Below are 22,217 nucleotides of genomic sequence, written 5' to 3'. Positions count from 1 at the left end.
TCTATATGAAATATCTCCACTGATTTCACCATCATTTTGAATAATGGCTCCTAAATATTTAAACTTTTTCACTTGAGGTATAATTTGATCTCCCAATTTCACTTCCAAATTATTGTCAAATAGTCCTTTACCAAATTTACAATATAAATATTTCATCTTACTTCTACTCAGACGAAAACCTTTCGACTCCAATGTCCTCCTCCATAATTCAAGTTTGCAATTATCTCTTGTCTCTGCTATAAGAACTATATCATCCGCAAAGAGCATACATTTTGGAATTTTTCCTTGAATATGTTCCGTCAAAACATTTAAGATCAAGTTGAACAAATAAGGACTTAGAGATGATCCCTGATGTAGTCCAATCTTTATAGAAAAATCCTTTGTTTGATCACTAGGCGTTCTTATACTAGTTTTTACCCTCTCATACATATCTTGTATGGCTTTAATATAAGCAATCCGTACTCCCTTTTTTTTTCTAACGCTTTTCAAAGTACTTCTCTTGATATACGGTCATAAGCTTTTTATATTTAGAACATAATAATTGAACTAATATAATTATTGACAAGTAATGTAACTTATAATTAATATTAGTAAATTAATAAGTAAAACTTAAATAATTAACAACTGATATTAGTATGATTATTGACAGGTAAAAGCAGATAATTTATAATTGATATTAATAAATTAATATATGAAGTAAAAAAATTAATAACTAACGATAGTGTTTTTTGGTCAAATTGAGTAAACAAATCTTTTAAAAAATTCACAAGGCAAGTTAAGTAGTTGTGAAGTAAACACATGAAAGTAACAAGTAATGTTCTTAAAATTATGAAATCATAGAATTAATTAATTAACTATTTAATATGTATTGTTAAGGAATTAACAAATACAAGTAAACAATTAACAAGTAAAATTAGGTAGTAACTAATTACTTGTTAATTTTGCAAAAGGATATTTCAATCTTTTCAGCCGCACATTTTAGTGGAGTGTAGAAATTTTGCAAAGAATTTTTAAATTTTTTTGGAACCCACAAGTAAATATCTCTCTTTCATGATTCTTAATTGAAATTCTCCAATTTTATTTGAGATGGGTGCCCTAATATTCTAATATTATAATGTACCCCACTTATTTGAAGATAATTTTTGTGGGAAAAACCTAATTATTTTAAAGTTTAAAATAAAAATCTATTTGAGTTTTGATAATAGTTCATTTAAAAATGAGCACATTAGAAAACCTAATAAAACTGGTTGAATTGGATAAGTGTTAGCTTTACATAAATAAATATCCCTTGGGTTTTAACAACAATCAATTTGTAATTAATAATAACCTATTTGGGAATGAACAAATTAGATACATCGACAAGACATGTTGAATTAAATAAGTATTGACACTCTCTCCAGTTTTATTTATAAATCTTTTTTATGAATCTTATCAATATCAATATAATAAAAGTATAAAAAATAAAAATTAGTAAAATTTCAAACATAATTTTCGAGTAAAAAGCAAAAAGTAAATAAGCCATATGATATTATTATTTTTTATCTCCTTTGCTCTTACTTTTTAAGAGTAGTTTAGACATTTTATTTAATACAAAACATCACTATCAATTCGATAACTTGTAAACTAGACCACTTCATCAATTTCAAGAGTGATCAATAAAGTGGATTGGAGGGAGTATTGTACAAATAAGTATTTATTTGTGTGTTAAGAACAATTCATTTGTCATTACTAATTACACAATGCCAATTACAACTTGTATTGAATCAATCACAACTAATTTCATACTGACATTTATTATTGTTGTACCGAGTACCCTCGTCAAAGTTTTGGCCCCATTTTTACATGAACTTGATATGTACAAAAGATAACAACCTACACTTTTTTTGCATTTCAAATCCAACTCATGTGAACTTGATATCTTCTGATTCTCACCAGCATTTCATTTTACTATTTCTTGTTTCATGCTCAGAACATTTATTATAAGTTGTCATTGTTGTATTTGGAAAATACGACGTGGACGGTGCGCGAGTTGAGGTTTCGGCCTTTGGGGTGAGAACTGAATGGAACAGAAGTCGCCATCAAAATTTTGAAAAAAAATCTTGAAAAATCATTTAAAGGAGAATAAGGATGGTTTGTGAAAATAAAAAATAGGTTTGGAAGTCGATTGAGTGTGAGAAAGGCGTTAGGCACCTCACAACACCCGTTCGTAAGAACCGTTACCTGAAGTTTATTATGCAATATTAATATAATTTTAAATTTATTTTAATTATCCCTTTTTTATTTATGTTTTTTAAAAAATGATAATAATAAAGTGAGAAATATTTATTTATTTACGAGGGAGAACTTGACTCAGAATCAGACTTTAAGGCCTACATACCTTGCGATAGGGATCAAAATCTATGTAACTCAGGCTTGAAAATTGTTGGTGAAAATATTTTTTGAAGAAAAATTAATTAAAAATAATTTACTATTTTAAAAATAAAATAATTTTTGAAATTTTGATATGTGTGTTTTAAATTGCAAAAATAATTTAATTTCAATTGTTTTCTCAATTTTTAAATTTTTGGAATAAGGAAAGAAAATATTTTTTATTATTTTTTTATATTTTATGATTGAAAATTTAACTGCTATACCTGCAGAGCCTTATTAGTTCATACGATAATGCAATAATTCTAAATATCTATGAAGATTCCAAAATCTCACACGATAAAAGAGTTTAATAACTTAATTTATTTATTTATATTATTATGTATATTTTGAAGTATTAAGAATAATTTGTTTAAGCGCGCGCGCGCGCACACACACACATATGTTTTTAAAAAATTTTAATCATCACACCTGTAAAGCCCTATTGACTTATACAGTAATATGATTGTCTTAAATATCTGCAGAGATTTTAAAATTTCATACGATAAAAGATTAAATAATATATACTTTAATATATTTTTAATTTGATTGATTTAATATATAATTTATATATATTTTTAAAAAATTTAATCGTTATATCTGTAAAGTCTTATTGACTTATATGATAATACGATTATCTTAAAAATTTATGGAGATTTAAAAATCTCATATGACTAAAAGAGATAATCGTTGAATGTAATTACAACTTAAATACAATAATTTAATTAATTAATTTTTTTAAATTGTGTATTATATGATTATTTACAAAAATTACTTATTTATTATAAAAATTAATAATCACTACATCTGCAAGGACTTACTACCCCACATGATAATGTGATTAATTTAAGTCTCTATAGAAATTCTTGAAATCTCACTTAAGACTTAAATAAAATATTAATTTGGATTGTAAAAAGATATTTAATTTTAATGATAGGTTTTTGAAACTCATATTAACATATAAGTTTTACTCTCATATCTACAAAACCTTATTGATTTACACAATATGAGATTATTCTAAATATCTGCAGAGATTCAAAGTCTCACACAATAAAATAATTAAATAATATTCACTTTAAATATATTTTAATGTATAATTATATAACGTATATTTTTAAATATAAAAATCTTAATCGTTATACCTGTGAAGCCTTATTGACTCATACGATAGTATGATTATTCTAAAGGTCTACGGAGTTTCAAAAATCTCACATGACTAAAAAATCTAATTAAACAATATAATTATAATTTAAATTTATTAATTTAATTAATTAAAATTATAAAAACGTTTATTATTTTATTTATAAAATTTATTTATTTATTTACCATATAAATTGTGAATCATGATATGTGCGAGAATTTATTATCCTAGGCAATTAATTTAATTGTCTATGAAGATTGTTGAAATCTCACATGGGACTTAAATATTTATTATAAAAAAAAATTAATTTTAATAATGGAACTTTGGAACTTATATAAACACCTACAAGATTGATCCTCATACCTAGAAAATCTTATTGATTTACATGGTATGAAATCATTCTAAATACCTACAAAAATTTTTAAAAACTCACACGACAAATAGATAATCGAAATATTTGCATTCGCAGTTGGTGCATAATATTATAGTTAGCTAAACAATTTATGCAATAAAGACAATGAAAAGAATAGAAAAATAACTATTTTGACAATTCATTATTCTTTTGACTTGAGGATATATTCTTAAAAAAAATTTAGATTTGGCATAAACTTTTAGCAAGATTGTAACCATGATAGATATAGTTTCAAACCATAATCAATCCCATAAATTATCAACAATATTCTTACAGGCTCTTTTTTTTTTTTAATTTTGTCAAACGCCTTTTAGATATGTTCTAAATTCTACATAAAAATATTTAATTTCTAAATTTTTTAATGCCTAAACATACATCTGGATCAGTCCACACTCTTAATATCTATTAATATATATATATGTTTATCAATGAATCTAGATTAAAAAAGATGACATGATTTAAATATTACTTGAGTAGCCTGTGATTCTAAATATGCATTCTTCTTTCTCTCTCAAGAAAACACTTTCATCACCTCAACCTCCTACTCATCACATAATTACTTGCAGGAAAGCTGATGCCTATTTTCCTAGAAGTTCAGCGTGGATATTATTCATGTGGCTGTCGAAAATACTTACAAGTTTTGAACGTGTTTCTGATTCTGAAGCGAGGAGCAGAGGAAGAAGAGAATAGCTATTGCCAATGGTACAAGAGATTGTATAAGGGAAGATCTTTCATCCTGTGAAGGTCTTCCAAGCACAACTCTTTCTCCAACTGCACCCTTGTCGCTTGTAAAACATCCCGAACTCGTATGATTGAGGGAAGAAGAAAATGATGATCTCGTTCAATCCAAAAACCACGTGTGCATGCATGTTACTGTTTATGCGTTTTGTTCTTCTTGCTTTCTCGGTTCTAGCCTCCAAAAATCAGGTCCTGTTTAGATTCTCCTCTCCACTTCTCTCTCTCTTTCTCCCTCATTCGTTCTCGTCTCTTCTCCCTCTCCGTCTCTTGCTCAAAGCCTCTCCCAGATATAGCCTTCTTCCCCACTTGATCCTTTCTCGCTCTTCGTCTCTCGCTCGAACGCTCTACCACCTCCTACCCTCGGTCTCTTTCCTTTTTTTTATCTTCGCCATTGCTCTCTCTCTCTCTCTCTCTCGTCCTGTCTCTGTTTGGATCTCGGTCAAACACTGTCCAGCTCTCTCTTTTTCTATTTTTCTCTCATCCGTTTCCTCTCCTTTTCGGATCCTCCTTTTCTGCTTTTTGTGCTCTGTTTTTCTTGCTCTCTCCTTCCTCTTTTTCTTCTCTCTGTTTTGTGTTTTTACATGGTTGTGTTTCTGTGTGTTTTTCGTGTGTGTTTGCGTCTCCTGCGAGTCTGATCTCCTTGTGTTTTCTTCATGCATGCGTGTTTGGCAGGTTCTTTTTTTTTCTAGCGTTCCCTGCCCCTTCTGTTATGGTCTTCTCGCTGAAGGATTTGCTTCTTTCTGGACTGTGGTGATAGCCTTATATTATTTTTTTTTTCTAATTTATTTTTAGATTAACACACACACATTTTTAAATAAAAAATAAGATTTAAGGAGAGAAATTTAACTCTCAAAAGTTGACTCTCAATATTTTTAAATAATTAAGATAATTTATGAGAAATTTTTAAAGATTTAAACAAGATTATTTAAAAAACACATAATCCCTAGAAGGATTAAATTTTATTTTTATATTTTATTTTTTTAAAAATATAATCTAAAAAGGATTAAATTTTATTTTTATACTTTTATATTTTTTGATTATTTTTTTAATAAACTAAAAGAAATAAGGTCCTAACTAATAAAAGATTATCCAAGTTAAAATAAAATTAAACCTTATTAATTATTATTTTTAAAATATAATCCTAAAAGGAGTAAATTTTATGTTTATATTTTTTAAATATTTATTATTATTTTTATTAAATTTTAAAAAATATTTAAATAAAATACAGTGTTTATGGTCATCTTGTAGAATCTTGTTTTCCTATAAAAAAAATATTCTAAAATTAGATAACACTTGTTCTATTTAATATGTCCTATCAATTTTTTACGTTATTTATTTTTGAAGTGGTTGTTAAAGTTCAAATGAATATGTTTATGTAAAGCTTATTTAATTCAACATGCCATATCAATCTTTCTGACTTATTTATTTTTTAAATGGATTGTTGTTAATTGTTAGTGAGTTATTATTTTAAACTTTAGAGATAAAACGGCCTTTTTCTGTAAAAACTTATTTTAATATAAGTAGAAGCGCGATGTAATATCAAAATCTCAAGATTTTCAATTGATATAAAATTTTTCAAGGTTCTCAGATGACATTTTCCCATATAAATTTTGTTAAAATACTTTTAGGTAGCATTGGGATTAGTTGATTTGGATTTGAATTCTAAATTTAAAAGTCATATATTTAAAATTTTTTATATCAATAGTTTAAAAAATTTTAAATAAAAAAGAGAGATGGACTAAAATTTAAAATAAAAACAAAAGACAAAAAATTATGAGTTTATTTTTATTTTTTAATTGATAAAATACGAGAATAAAGTATGAGAAAACATGTAATAATCATATATGCAGTAATGGTAAAAGTACGAAGAAAACAAGTATTTAAAATGATTAAAATATATGGAGAGATTGAAATTAAAAAAAAAGAATAAGAAATGGATTTTCAAAAATTTTTATGTATCTAAATAAGGGATTTAATTTAAATTTAAATTTTCATTAACCCAAACATACCATCAATTTTTTTTTTTTTATAGAGATTTAGCTTTAATTCCTTTCCTTCATCAATCGACAACATATATTTCTTGGCTTACCCTGCTTTGATGATATTGATTGGTTACTTGCCGATATTGATCGACGATTTGGGATCGCTGTTTGGTCATTGAAATTTACAAATAAACAATTACGAATAATACTTAGATTCTTTTGTAAATCTAACTGTCCGTTTGGATTGAGGATTTAATCGATTTTAGGGCAAAAAAATCGATTAAGCCATAATTTACCCAAACATCCACTTTTTACCAAAATCAATTTTTTCCAAAAAATCGATTTTTTCCCAACGCTTCAAATCTCAGCTTCTCCGCTTTTGCATTTTTTTGTTACAAAGTTATATGAGCAAATTACATAAAAAGTCCAAGAAAAAAATCACAAAAAAAGCACAAAATTTAATAAAACTAAAACAAAATTTTTTCTCTTCTTTTTTTTTCTTAATAAAATTTGAATCTTTAAAAAAATTACTAACATAAGTATCCAAACAGATTGCGTTATAACATAATCAATTATGATTAAAATCTACCACTTAATCAATTATTTTCATAATCTATTATACCCAACTGAAATCCAAACGGACCCTAAGTAGTTGATTTTTAAATTTTAAATATTTAACATGTAAATATAAAAATTGACTTGTAAATGCTCCATAACGGCATTAACAATTAATATTAAAATTTATAAAAAAAATTATTTCCTTTGAACAGCTATTAACAGCCGATATTCATTTGTAACGCGGGTCAAAACCAATTTTTTTTGGCCAATCGGTCAATATCAATTAAGAGGATGTGTTAAAGATACTTGTGTCATTTTATAAAAGAAATTAGAAAAAACATATTTTTTTATTCTTGTACATTGTTTGTATTTTGTTATAAATCTCTATATTTTTTTTTAATATTTTGAGTCCCTATACTTTCTTCATTTAGGGACTTAGAGCACCAGAAAAAGAAAGTGTAAGGATTCAAAATATTAGAAAAAAGTATATAGACTTATAACAAAACATAAGCAAAGTATAAGAATCAAAATATATGTTTTTTCAAGAAATTAATTACAACTAAATCTCAATGGACTTAAAAATATTTTTACAAATTAAAATGTTATTTGTAAATAAACCTCTTCCTTAGGACTCATGCGTAGTTTTGTATTTAACCATCCTAATATTTTATAAATCCCAACGCACACATTTATGTAGTGTAGGGATAGATTGATTATTATCAATAACTCAGATGCAAAGTTGTTAACTTGCAAGTTTAAGTAAACTTAAATTTAGAGAGGGATGTAAAATTTAACTGTGAACTCATAAAAGTTTACCTCTATTAATAAATAATTAATAAAATATAAAATTAAATAATTAAAATATAAAATATGATCATAATCTAATATAAATATACTTTAAATATAAATCATTGAAATTAAATTCATGTACATCGATAGATTATCATGCTCAATATAAAAATTTCAAAATAAGACAATTAAATTTTGGTATTTTCTTTTTTATAAATATTAATTTTTTATTTTTATATTTATTTTTCTTTAAATCAAATTCTACCGCTTTTATAAATCGAGTTTTATATAATATATACGTAACTAGTTCAACGTAGTAAAAGATTGATAAGTTTAGCAAGTTAAACCAAGTTTATATCTAGACTGAATTTAGAATTGAGTTGACACGGTTTTGAAAAAAATAAAAACATAAAAATGAATAAACTTAAAGAGTAACTCATAAGTTTAACTAAATTTATATCTAATCTAAATTTATAAATAAATTGACATGATTTTATAAATTAAAAATATAAAAATAATAAAATTAAGAAAAAATTAATCTTTTAATCTTTTAACTTTTAACTCACTTGTAACTCAGTCCTCAATTGTGATTCGCTGTGACTCAATCCCTTAACTTTTGATTTACCTATAACTTAGTCTTTATTTTTTAATTTTTTTAAAAAATTCTTATCAAATAAAAGGGATAAAAAAATGCTCATATATTATGTTAAAATACCCTCCTCTTACTCATTGATGTGAGATACTCCCTCCGGTCCGTATTATAAGACCAATTTTTGAAGAGATATCTGGTCCCCATTATAAGGCACTGACAGGTAAAGGCTTCCCATTTTAAAGTAAAATTCCAAAAATATCCCTGGCTACTTTACTCATCTTCGTTCGGCTGCCTTAACATTTCACTGGCGTCCTGTCTCACCGTGTCTTCGTCCTTTTCTCTCACCCTATCTTCGTCCTTTTCTCTCACCATCTTCGCTCGGTTTTCGTCGATCGCCTCTTTCGTCGTTGCCGCCGAGCTCATTGTTCCTCTGTTGCAATTCCTTTTCTGCTGTTATTCGCACAAGTGTCGCCGATCATTTTATGGTGTCCAATATCTCTGGATCTCGCCGTTCAAGTCCGATGGAGGAGCGTTTTGAGGGTCTGTCGTGGGATCAGCTAATGGCATGCGTAGTGGACGATTCTCTTACTGGGGAAGAAGATTCACGGCCGCTCGAGTTTTGTGGAGAGGTAAACTCTCTGAGTCGAAAGATTTTGAGGGCTCCTCGTCCGATTGGTTCTTCCTTCACATCTTCTAACTTCGCTGAGGCTGTGCGTGTGAAGAAAGCTCACTCGTTTGATTTGAACGAAGAGGCAGTCGAGGATGGTGAAGACGTGAGTGACGGCGATGCAGTGCTGGAGTTTACAAAAGCAAGTGAAAAGAAGAACATAGTCTACCCTTTCGACTTGAACAAGTTTCCATTCCCTGAGGAAGACTATGCACATCTGACTGAGGAAGAGAAAGACCGTAAGCGATTTGTGTATGATACTTTACATTATATGCTCTGATTTGTCTTAAATTTCTATACCTTTTGTGTAATTTGGGTTAATCTAGAATTTAAGCTTATGCTGATTAAGGAGTAGGTCTGGGATGCTCACGGTCTGATGGATGATGATATTATATTGTGTTAATCCTATTGTGGTAATCTACAATATTTTGTTCGTACCCTGTTATGATCCTACTGATATTAAACATGAGATTTCTGTTAACCACTTAAGCCCCTGGCTACTGGCAGCTAAACTAAGTATGGTAGCTTTGTGTTAAATATAATTATAGATTTGTCACCAAAAAATATAATTGTGACTATGTAAGATGTTGTCCGAGTTACATTTCAGAATCAAAATGGGGAGGGCCAAAGGGGGGAAAGGTAAAAATGTCTCCATTGTTTGATAATAAGTTTGTTTTTTTCATAAGCTGCATTATTGTGAAATATGGTGAAACAGGGGTTGTTTTATTGATTGAGCAAGCAGTAGCAGTGAATTAATTTCTCTTGCATCAATTGCTTCAGATTTTCATCACTTAGATCAGTTTCTTCCTTTATATTCTTTGTTTAACATCTATTAGAAAAAAAATAAATTGATTACAAAATATTATTCCTTTTATGATCAGGGTTCTTTGTTTACAAAATGAATACTATTTCTTTACAAAATAAATTTATGATCAAGGGTTCTTTGTTTAATATTGTTTAACTTTGATCAGTTTTATTCTTTTATGATTAGGGGTTGTTTGACATCATTTTTCATTGCCAATAGCATCTATTACAAAATATTAACTGTTAATATTATGTGTTGCAATTGACATAACAAATTGTAACACAAAATATTAATCACCAAAACATAGAGGATGCATAGAAACATCCACCCTTTAATCTCAATCATCTATCCACTTGTGCTAAGTGCTCCAAAACTTCTTCAATTAGGTAGGGATTACACTTAAGTTGATTAGGCAAGTCACCTCTTCTTTCTATCATATCCTTCTTCAAATGACCTTGCTTATACTTGTTTGAACCTTTGTCCTTCATAATGTCAATCATAGTAGCTTGTAGTGTGAGGAAGATCCTATTCAATTGCTTGGATGTGTAAACTTCAAATGACTTCTCTACAGCCTTGACAAGGTCATCTATAGTTTTAGGCGCTTCTTGGTGTTGTAGTGCTTGAATTGCTCTAAAATAACCAAGATCTAAAATGTTCAAATCAGGGGAATTTGGGGGTTGGGAAATCAAGTGAATATCAAACCCACCATCACTTGCTGCCATACGAAAGTCCACATCACTATCATGAATGTGACAAGGAGCATTATCTTGTTGAACATAAATGGTTTCACTTGCATGGCTTGTTGGCCATTTGGCTTTGATTTCTGGTAACACCTTGTCAATTAAGAAAGATTTCATCACTTCTTTTGTAATTGACGTGATTGGTTTTGTTTCCATTGTGCCTCTGCTCCTGTTTGCACTCCTTCTCCTTGCTGCCTCTTTTATAACAAATGAAAACAACCCAATCTTCCCAGAAAAAATTTCATTTCCTTGTGCATCAAATCTAGGTCTAGCCACAGCAACTAGGAACATAACCTTACCAACATAATTCTTGTTTTTGCATGTTCGATGTGGTGGCTCTTCCCCTATTGCCAAGTAGTAGGTCTGGGATTTCTTTGTCATGTAAAACCATTTTTCATCAATATGGATTATATTGTGCATTGATTGAAAAGTTAAATCATTTGGTATGCTTTCTTGTTCTAGCATGGACAAACACCACCTTAATCTAGCAAGCATGTTTTACTCCTTCAAATGTGGTTTGATTGCACTAGTATGGCGCCATAGAACTCCTTTTTTCTTTAGTCTGATCAATGATGTCTTATTAACCCCTAACGCACTTGCAAGAGACCTATAAGTAGTTCTTTGCTGTAAAGGAATTGCCATGACTTGTTCTATGTTCACATTATGTCCCTTTCTTCCACACCTATTTGTCTTTCTATGAGTTGCATCACCTGTTTCCTTAACTTGATTCCAAATGCGTCGAATCACTCTCATTGAAACTGAGTATGCTGAAGCTATTTCTCTTGTTGTACTGCTGCTCAATTTACCTCCACAACTTGAGTGTAACAAAATCTTACAAATGGCTACACGTTCTTCATTTGACAAGAACCTTCTTTTACATGGTGGCTGCCTTGATGATTCAATTATATTGCCTCCTATATCTGTCTCTGTTTCAAGAGTGTATTGATACTAGATATTAAAAGTCTATACAAGTTTATGTGCACCCTACTTTCTATATAAAATATAAAATTCTATGTGCATGACTTAATATACAGTGAATAAGTTAATCTTCTAGCTCTTACACTTGTTCAATGAAAATAACCTTTATTTTCAAGGAACATAGTAAGAGAGTTTCATTCAATTATATGGGATTCGCATGTATTCAACTGATCAAACAATTTGTAATGTTGTAGGTGATGAAGATGTTAAAGAAGAAAATCCATCTAGAGCTTAATGTTAAGAGTCTCAAAAAAGCAAAACAAGAAAATCAAGTCAATGACTCTGCTACTTTGCTGCCAGTTTAAGGTATGGCAGCTGTAACTTCTATTATCAAAAATTAAAGCCTAGATATTTCTCTTTGTTATGAAAAAAGGTTTTCTGTTCTGAATTACTTGTCACCTAGGATTTAATGAAAGTACTTTAAATTACAGATGTGGTATTAAGTGCTTTAAATTACAACTCCCTCAAGACAAGCTCTCTAGCTTCTTTAAATTACAACTCCCTCAAGAAAAAATCATCGGACAAGGCAGTTGTTGAGAAAGTAGCAGCTGGATTGGACTCTATTAGTGCTTCCTCCCAAGGCAATCAGGTAACTTTATTAGAATTTCCTCTAAAGAAAAAACACGGTCCATAGTTTGCGTTGAGGAAACTTTCATATAGAAAATGTTTACTTCTTCTTCTTTTTGATAATATACTTTTGTTTTTATTATAAGTATACTGTTCATATTAATATTAATTTTTAACATCTGTTGCATTTTGTCTGGCTAATTTGTTATAACTAAATGTTTTAAATATTCAAATTTTCCTTCTGCAAGTTTCCTGTTTGTCTGCCCATATTCAAAATTTATGAATTTTATTTTTCCTTATAACATTTTAGCACTTTTACGCTGGGTCTCTTTTAAATATTTGAACGAACATTTATAGTACTATAACTTGATGTATATATTAGTTTCCTTGCATAAACTATGAAGATATCTTGATTGATCTGTAATTTAAAGTTTTTAGTATGTTACAATGCATGTGAAAAGCTGTCAATAAGCACGTTAGCTGAGGTATTAAGGGGCCTTGGGATGTTTAAAAAGCTTTTAATATTTTGATATGGACATTTACTTTCTTAATAAGCATGTGAATATCTGTGATAGGCTGGCTGAGGTATTAAAGGGCCTTGAAATGTTTAAAAAGTATGAAAAGTGATTATTACTCTTAAGTAAATTATATTTGGATAGCTTTATTCTTCTCAACAACTGAATATAGATACTAGAAAGTTAAATTTTACATGAGAATACTCTAAATTTCATAAACATAGATATTCTTACCACTTCTTTCTTCATTGATTGCATGTGGATTTTCACTTTGATTGTTGTCTAGGTAGACATTCTCACACATGGGAGGAGCATTTAAGTCTAAGAAACTGTTGTTGCTGTCCCCACCATCTTCCTCAGCTGGAGCATTTAAATCAAAAGGTGTGCAGTAATTTTTCATGGTGGAAGGCAGTGGTGGAAAGCTGAAGAAGATTGTGGTGTCATGCGTTTTTGTTCTTTTGTTCAATTTGCTTTTTCTGTCATTTTTATAAGAATGTAACTGGCCAAAAATTCCCCTCCCACCAATTTCATTTTGGCCTTCCCGCCAAGTACAGATGACAGCCTTTGTTTTACTGACTTTATTTGACTGACAGACTTTTTTGTACAGTACTATGAGAGAGAATTATTTAGAAAATAATATTATATTGTTTGGATTTTTGTAGTTTTTTATTTGAAGGGTAATTTTGGAATTTCATTTATAAATATTCTTTATACTGTTGTTGCATTGGTATTGGTGAGGTTGGTAGATATGACTTATAAATAGGACCGGAGGGAGTATAAGCTAACATGAAAAAAAATTAACAAAAGTTAAGGGACTAATTTATAAGTGATTCAAAAGTTGAGGGACTGAGTTATAGATGAATTATAGTTAAGGGACTGAGTCACAACGAGTTATAGTTAACGGATTAAGTTACAAGAGACTTAAAAGTTGAAGGACTAAAAGATTAATTTTCTTTAAAATTAAAAAGTCAGAGTTTGACAATGCACAATTGCATAAACTGAAACAGAACATATTATCATCGGTGGTTTATAATTCACTAAAACGAATCACATATTGTCATTAAACCTAAATTTAACATTCCAAAAGTTTTATAGATATATTGATGATAATCAATCCTTGAATTTATTTTTTTATGTCTAATTTATTGTTATTGAGCTTGAAACTATTGTTACTACTACTAAAAAATTATCACTTTGTGGTTTTCACATAAACTTCAAAAATATACTACTAAACAATTTAGATTATAGTGAAAAAAATGGTATTATTTTACAAGTAAAATTTGCAAAATCTCACTAGAATATTTTTTTATTAGCTCCAGGAAGGGCAAGACTTTTTTTTTTCCTTAAAAAAAAGAGAGAGAGAGAGGCATACTTGGATTATTCAACCCAAAAAAAAAAAAAAAACGAAAAGGGCACACTTGGAGACACGTGTTTTATGTGTTGGCACCCTACGGGGTTCGTCCTCGTTGGTATCCAATCTCGTTCTGCGATTTGGTCCCCACGCCTCAATTGTTATTGGCAGCAAAATTATTGAGAGTACAATTACCATTTAACCCGTTTTCTAACCGACTAACCGAGTAGCAGACTGGCAGTCCATAAGTTGATGATGGGACCACGTAACACCATCAATCCCATTTACAGATTTATTTCTTTCTGTTCACTTATCCGGCCACCTGAAAATTTATTGTTTGAAAGAATATGGATGATTACATTTATCAGTACAAATACAAACCAGTGTCGTCGCAATTACCTTCTCTTAAAATGAATATGCCAATAACCCCACTTCCACTTGGCAATCATTTTTGCATGCTCTCATCTATACACTATTTCCTCACACAAATCTCCCCTTCCCTTCCCTCATTCGGCAACATTTCTCTTCTTGTCCCAGAGCTATTGACGCATGAATACATACATACATACATACATATCCCCTCACCATGCCATAACATGTACGTAGAGAATGAACATGAGAAATGTTACCCTGCTAGGGTTGATTTCCATGTTGAAGAAGGCTGTGCGTGGTTGGGTCCTTGCCCCAAGCTCTTTCCCTCCATATCTGCTCCACCTCATCAAATGTTAATCCTTTGGTTTCTGGCACGTACAAGGCCACAAAGAGAAAAGCGAGCACAGCTATACCAGCAATAATCAAGAAGGTTGAACCAGTCCCTAAAGCCGCAGCAATTGAAAGAAACGACTGAGCCACAATCAAGTTTGAAACCCAATTTACAGTAGCCGCCATTCCCCCACATATTCCACGATACTCTTCAGGATATATTTCTGAGTTTACGGTCCATGGTACAGGCCCCATCCCGGGCGAAAAGAAGGCAATATATAGGGCTAAACCCAAAATCGCAAGCCACCCATATAATCCATTTGTAGAGTCAGATGTTTGGTTTAAAAATGACATAGTTAGGAGGATCAGAGCTGTGATTACTCCAGCTAAGCTATAAAGAGCCAATTTTCTCCTGCCTGCATGGTCAATAAGGTAGATGCCAAGAACCGTGCCAGCAGCATTCATGCCAGCTACTACGAGGGATAGGAGAAGAGCCAGCTCATTAGAGTGGAAGCCAGCCATTTGGACAATCGTTGGGCTGTAGTACATAACTGTATTTATACCTGTAAACTGCTGAAAAGCCTGCACAACAATGGGATGTTATCGGAATACTTCTAATTTCATGGAATGATATCATAGACATTCAAGTGCAGAGCCAAATTCCATTATGCTTCCAGAACGGAGGTATTTGAACCTAAAATGGCTTAATCAGAGATAGTTGCATTTAACAACAAACAACGCATCATGAAATAAGGTACATTTGATCATCATACAAAACAATGCCAAACAAGTATTCAGGATGTTTTAAGTACACAACCACGATCTCTTCTAAAAACACTCATAAGCAAAGTGTGTTCAAAGAACTCAGTAACTTCAAAGTCCACACTCACTAAGCAGTTTATGCTTCTGTTTTTACCCCAATGCCGATCATTTTGAATGAACCCAGGTCGTGTCTCTGTCTTGTGTGTGGCATTCAAATTCTTATTTCCAAACACACCCCACAGCATGTCTAGTAAACTACAAGTCTGTCAACCCTCAAGTTTCAATAGCATGGAGCATTTAAGAATAGTCATCCTAAATTTGGAACAGTATATTTTTCTGTAACATCGTATACTTATCAAGTTGCTCAAAATTCATTACCTGCAGCCCTGCTCCAGCAAGGAATGCAAGTCTTATTTCTTTAAATTTAAAAACATCCCAATATCTGATCTCCCTCATTTTGTTATGGTCTTGCTCTGACTGAACTCTAAGAAATTCAACTTCATCCTCTAACCGAGCAAAGTCATAGATCTTAGACAGCACATTAATAGCTTCATTTTTCCTGTCCTGCACATTGAGGCAAAATTATAAGATGGCTTTATGATTGATGTCGTTTGGAGGCAACCTCTTGAACATAATTTTTTGCACAATAATGCATGTCTGTACCTTCATGAAGAGCCATCTAGGGGATTCAGGTAGGAAAAGCATGAAGACAAATTGAATAACTGCCGGCACACCTGAAACTCCCAGCATCCATCGCCAAGTCCCTGGGACCTGACAGATTAAGAATGGGATAAGTTTTCAATGAAATATTACCAAAGAGTAGGAAACAGATATGCATAGACACAAGATCAGATCTTTCCATCTCTTCTCATGTAATTTGTTTCTGAGGTTTTGAACACTAAATCCTAAAACTTTAGAAAAACTGAAAAGCGCAAGAAATGTCAGCAGAGTATTCAATTAATGGCCAGTAGTAAGCATACTAAATCAACATGGGCATGTCAATACTTAATCACTTCATAACTGAACTGAGTACTGACACCTAGAAACCAAGTACTTTGACTTTCCAGCTCAAGCAGCTTGACATTTGACAGCATAATTACAAATCATCAGCTTTTGCTTAGGCAAATAATTTTGGATTCTTTGAACTGTCATTCTTTAGGCAAAGCTTTTATATTGCATTTATTAAAAATAGTATTCTCAAGAGAAATGAAGAGCAAAGAAACTGAAACGATTCTTGATCTTCATATAGTGCGCTGACAATGAGCTTGGCATCATGCAAAATTTTAAAATTTCTACTAGTTATAACCATCAACTGTATGCTAAGCTTGAATAATCTTAACATTGTTGCAAGTTACAGAAAGCAAATCCAAAAGGTGCAGCATGAAAATTGAAAACTGACCTGCGTAAAAGCAAGATTTATGAGGTAGGAAAGAAACTGTCCCACAGTTATCATGAGTGTATTTGTGCTTACTAGCCCTCCTCTTATTTCTGATGGAGATGCTTCTGCAATATACACAGGTGCAGTGACAGAAGCTATGCCTACACCCAGACCAACCAAAAGGCGACCCAATATGAGAACATAAGGATCTGGTGCAGCAGCCATGACAACCGATCCAATAGTAAAAATAACATCGGCAATAAGTGTGGCCTTCTTTCTTCCATAAGCATCATTGATCCAACCGCCTGCTGCTGCTCCAATGATAGCACCAATCACTGCCATGCTGACAATTGTTTCCTGGCAACACAGGTAAACATTTTGATCCAATGAGAAGGCACATTAAAAAATTTTCTTGACAAATCTTAGAATTTTGGCATGCCCTTTCGCATCTGAGCAGCTTGTCATGAAATGTTTAAAAGATCTCTGCAAGAATAATAATGCCATATTGCTATGGTTTCATTACAACTATATTTTGGGCCCTATGCGTGCAGCTTGAGGTTGGAAGCTAAATTGTGCACAACTCTATGAACAATATGGCTTCCAATGGGCTATATATACTAATATTAATTTTGATAATACGTGGTTTATGTTCTTATGTATTTGGTTGGAGAAAAATGAAAATATCATCAACAATGTCTCCTTGTCCTCATCTTTAGTTATTAGATACAATTGTGTGTATGGCTTCTCTTAAGCGATCTGCTTAAACAAGTTTCCAGGAAATTTCGAGCACTGAATTGAAAAGAATGACAACTTCTTGTGCCCGAGAAATTTTGTTTGCTGTTTTCTTTTCATTTTTTTTCGTAATAAGAATTCTTATTCTCCCCTAGATGTACCGTCTCACTTTTTTCCTAGTAATACATTATATAAATAAAGCAGTTGGATTGATGAACGATCAAGTCTACTTCCTAACTCAGCAACATTGAAAGAGAACAGAAAATATTGTACCTGTAGAAAATTACTGTCTCTGACTTCCTGAAATTCATCTTTGATATACAAAAGGGCTCCTGATATAACACCTATAATAAACAGCATTCCCACATGATATATATATATATATATATATTTTAAATCAGAGAATAACCAAGTTATCCAGAATGAGCAACACTTTCAATAAAAATGGTTCTTCTCATGAAAGAATAATAATAAGAAATTGTGGAGAAATTTATTCTTCCCGTTGCCTTGAGTACCTTTCAAGAAAACTTACATGAAACCTGGGTTATAAAGAAAGAAATTTCTTTCAGTACAACCCTCCCTTCTGAATGTTCCGCTACATAGAAAAGCGAAAAGAATGCGTGTGCGCTCGGGCGCGCTCGCGGAGCATATGTTAACTATCAACAAATCATGTCATTCCATAGCTCTGGATTTGATATAAACAAATAGATAGATAAACCCTTGATGCTATGCAATACGGAGGTTAGTTGCTTACTTTTCTTCGGATATAATTCCAAACTCTCAGTTTTGTCCGTTGCATACCATAAAAATTACCAGTACAAGACTAGGTTGATCTACCGAAACGCTGCTAAGGACAAAGCTATGATTATAAAAATGATAGAAAGGAGGCAAGAATAAATTAAAATTTACCAAATACACTGATAATAAGAATTTAAGTTGAACCAAATATGGTCAAGTTGTAAAGCTTAATCAATCGCTATTCTATTTCCACTCATCGACAAAGCAGTTGTCAACCAATCTTTGTTTACCTGTGTCGTAACCGAAGAGCAGTCCCCCGATGCCGGCAGCGGCAGTGAGTCCCAGAATATAAGGGTTCTTGAAAAGAGACACTTTCCTCTCAGGGTGTAAATCTAAATACCCTGAGCTTCCTGGCGCGGACTGCATAACGATCGTCATCGTCGGGCACGAAACAAGAACACTCTATCTAAGTCAGCGCAAATATTTACACCCGAAATGGCGAGTGAAACCAGGGAGATTCATAGAATTGAAAAAGAGAAATACAATGAGGGGTGGGAAGCCATGAAAAGTTAAATCATTTGGTATGCTTTCTTGTTCTAGCATGGACAAACACCACCTTAATCTAGCAAGCATGTTTTACTCCTTCAAATGTGGTTTGATTGCACTAGTATGGCGCCATAGAACTCCTTTTTTCTTTAGTCTGATCAATGATGTCTTATTAACCCCTAATGCACTTGCAAGAGACCTATAAGTAGTTCTTTGCTGTAAAGGAATTGCCATGACTTGTTCCATGTTCACATTATGTCCCTTTCTTCCACACCTATTTGTCTTTCTATGAGTTGCATCACCTGTTTCCTTAACTTGATTCCAAATGCGTCGAATCACTCTCATTGAAACTGAGTATGCTGAAGCTATTTCTCTTGTTGTACTGCTGCTCAATTTACCTCCACAACTTGAGTGTAACAAAATCTTACAAATGGCTACACGTTCTTCATTTGACAAGAACCTTCTTTTACATGGTGGCTGCCTTGATGATTCAATTATATTGCCTCCTATACCTGTCTCTGTTTCAAGAGTGTATTGATACTAGATATTAAAAGTTTATACAAGTTTATGTGCACCCTACTTTCTATATAAAATATAAAATTCTATGTGCATGACTTAATATACAGTGAATAAGTTAATCTTCTAGCTCTTACACTTGTTCAATGAAAATAACCTTTATTTTCAAGGAACATAGTAAGAGAGTTTCATTCAATTATATGGGATTCGCATGTATTCAACTGATCAAACAATTTGTAATGTTGTAGGTGATGAAGATGTTAAAGAAGAAAATCCATCTAGAGCTTAATGTTAAGAGTCTCAAAAAAGCAAAACAAGAAAATCAAGTCAATGACTCTGCTACTTTGCTGCCAGTTTAAGGTATGGCAGCTGTAACTTCTATTATCAAAAATTAAAGCCTAGATATTTCTCTTTGTTATGAAAAAGGTTTTCTGTTCTGAATTACTTGTCACCTAGGATTTAATGAAAGTACTTTAAATTACAGATGTGGTATTAAGTGCTTTAAATTACAACTCCCTCAAGACAAGCTCTCTAGCTTCTTTAAATTACAACTCCCTCAAGAAAAAATCATCGGACAAGGCAGTTGTTGAGAAAGTAGCAGCTGGATTGGACTCTATTAGTGCTTCCTCCCAAGGCAATCAGGTAACTTTATTAGAATTTCCTCTAAAGAAAAAACACGGTCCATAGTTTGCGTTGAGGAAACTTTCATATAGAAAATGTTTACTTCTTCTTCTTTTTGATAATATACTTTTGTTTTTATTATAAGTATACTGTTCATATTAATATTAATTTTTAACATCTGTTGCATTTTGTCTGGCTAATTTGTTATAACTAAATGTTTTAAATATTCAAATTTTCCTTCTGCAAGTTTCCTGTTTGTCTGCCCATATTCAAAATTTATGAATTTTATTTTTCCTTATAACATTTTAGCACTTTTACGCTGGGTCTCTTTTAAATATTTGAACGAACATTTATAGTACTATAACTTGATGTATATATTAGTTTCCTTGCATAAACTATGAAGATATCTTGATTGATCTGTAATTTAAAGTTTTTAGTATGTTACAATGCATGTGAAAAGCTGTCAATAAGCACGTTAGCTGAGGTATTAAGGGGCCTTGGGATGTTTAAAAAGCTTTTAATATTTCTGATATGGACATTTACTTTCTTAATAAGCATGTGAATATCTGTGATAGGCTGGCTGAGGTATTAAAGGGCCTTGAAATATTTAAAAAGTATGAAAAGTGATTATTACTCTTAAGTAAATTATATTTGGATAGCTTTATTCTTCTCAACAACTGAATATAGATACTAGAAAGTTAAATTTTACATGAGAATACTCTAAATTTCATAAACATAGATATTCTTACCACTTCTTTCTTCATTGATTGCATGTGGATTTTCACTTTGATTGTTGTCTAGGTAGACATTCTCACACATGGGAGGAGCATTTAAGTCTAAGAAACTGTTGTTGCTGTCCCCACCATCTTCCTCAGCTGGAGCATTTAAATCAAAAGGTGTGCAGTAATTTTTCATGGTGGAAGGCAGTGGTGGAAAGCTGAAGAAGATTGTGGTGTCATGCGTTTTTGTTCTTTTGTTCAATTTGCTTTTTCTGTCATTTTTATAAGAATGTAACTGGCCAAAAATTCCCCTCCCACCAATTTCATTTTGGCCTTCCCGCCAAGTACAGATGACAGCCTTTGTTTTACTGACTTTATTTGACTGACAGACTTTTTTGTACAGTACTATGAGAGAGAATTATTTAGAAAATAATATTATATTGTTTGGATTTTTGTAGTTTTTTATTTGAAGGGTAATTTTGGAATTTCATTTATAAATATTCTTTATACTGTTGTTGCATTGGTATTGGTGAGGTTGGTAGATATGACTTATAAATAGGACCGGAGGGAGTATAAGCTAACATGAAAAAAAATTAACAAAAGTTAAGGGACTAATTTATAAGTGATTCAAAAGTTGAGGGACTGAGTTATAGATGAATTATAGTTAAGGGACTGAGTCACAACGAGTTATAGTTAACGGATTAAGTTACAAGAGACTTAAAAGTTGAAGGACTAAAAGATTAATTTTCTTTAAAATTAAAAAGTCAGAGTTTGACAATGCACAATTGCATAAACTGAAACAGAACATATTATCATCGGTGGTTTATAATTCACTAAAACGAATCACATATTGTCATTAAACCTAAATTTAACATTCCAAAAGTTTTATAGATATATTGATGATAATCAATCCTTGAATTTATTTTTTTATGTCTAATTTATTGTTATTGAGCTTGAAACTATTGTTACTACTACTAAAAAATTATCACTTTGTGGTTTTCACATAAACTTCAAAAATATACTACTAAACAATTTAGATTATAGTGAAAAAAATGGTATTATTTTACAAGTAAAATTTGCAAAATCTCACTAGAATATTTTTTTATTAGCTCCAGGAAGGGCAAGACTTTTTTTTTTCCTTAAAAAAAAGAGAGAGAGAGAGGCATACTTGGATTATTCAACCCAAAAAAAAAAAAAAAACGAAAAGGGCACACTTGGAGACACGTGTTTTATGTGTTGGCACCCTACGGGGTTCGTCCTCG

General features: G+C 31.3%; 2 protein-coding genes and 1 long non-coding RNA gene across 3 annotated transcripts; 1 reads left to right on the top strand and 2 right to left on the bottom strand.

Moving 5' to 3' along the window:
- Positions 1–10,431: 10,431 nt before the first annotated feature.
- On the bottom strand, positions 10,432–11,211 carry LOC129308333 (uncharacterized). The gene has a single exon (XM_054949416.1). The coding sequence runs from the start codon at positions 11,209–11,211 to the stop codon at positions 10,432–10,434; it is 780 nt and encodes a 259-aa protein (XP_054805391.1).
- A 3,340-nt stretch (positions 11,212–14,551) lies between these two features.
- On the bottom strand, positions 14,552–19,123 carry LOC129307775 (inositol transporter 1-like). The gene is made up of 6 exons (XM_054948678.1): positions 18,844–19,123; positions 18,089–18,159; positions 17,105–17,440; positions 16,369–16,476; positions 16,084–16,269; positions 14,552–15,525 (listed from the first exon to the last, which is right to left on the bottom strand). Exons 1-6 carry the CDS (start codon positions 18,989–18,991, stop codon positions 14,875–14,877), a joined length of 1,500 nt encoding a protein of 499 aa, XP_054804653.1. The 5' UTR covers positions 18,992–19,123; the 3' UTR covers positions 14,552–14,874.
- Positions 19,124–19,869: 746 nt separating this feature from the next.
- Positions 19,870–21,393, top strand: LOC129308209 (uncharacterized). The gene is made up of 3 exons (XR_008592559.1): positions 19,870–19,975; positions 20,100–20,257; positions 21,038–21,393. It is a non-coding gene; the product is annotated as an uncharacterized LOC129308209 (long non-coding RNA).
- Positions 21,394–22,217: the final 824 nt, after the last annotated feature.

This window comes from Prosopis cineraria, unplaced genomic scaffold (assembly GCF_029017545.1).
Source record: "Prosopis cineraria cultivar Desert tree isolate PC_DT_omini unplaced genomic scaffold, ASM2901754v1 PC4, whole genome shotgun sequence".
NCBI lineage: Eukaryota > Viridiplantae > Streptophyta > Magnoliopsida > Fabales > Fabaceae > Prosopis > Prosopis cineraria.
This window is presented reverse-complemented; position numbering and strand designations above follow the sequence as displayed.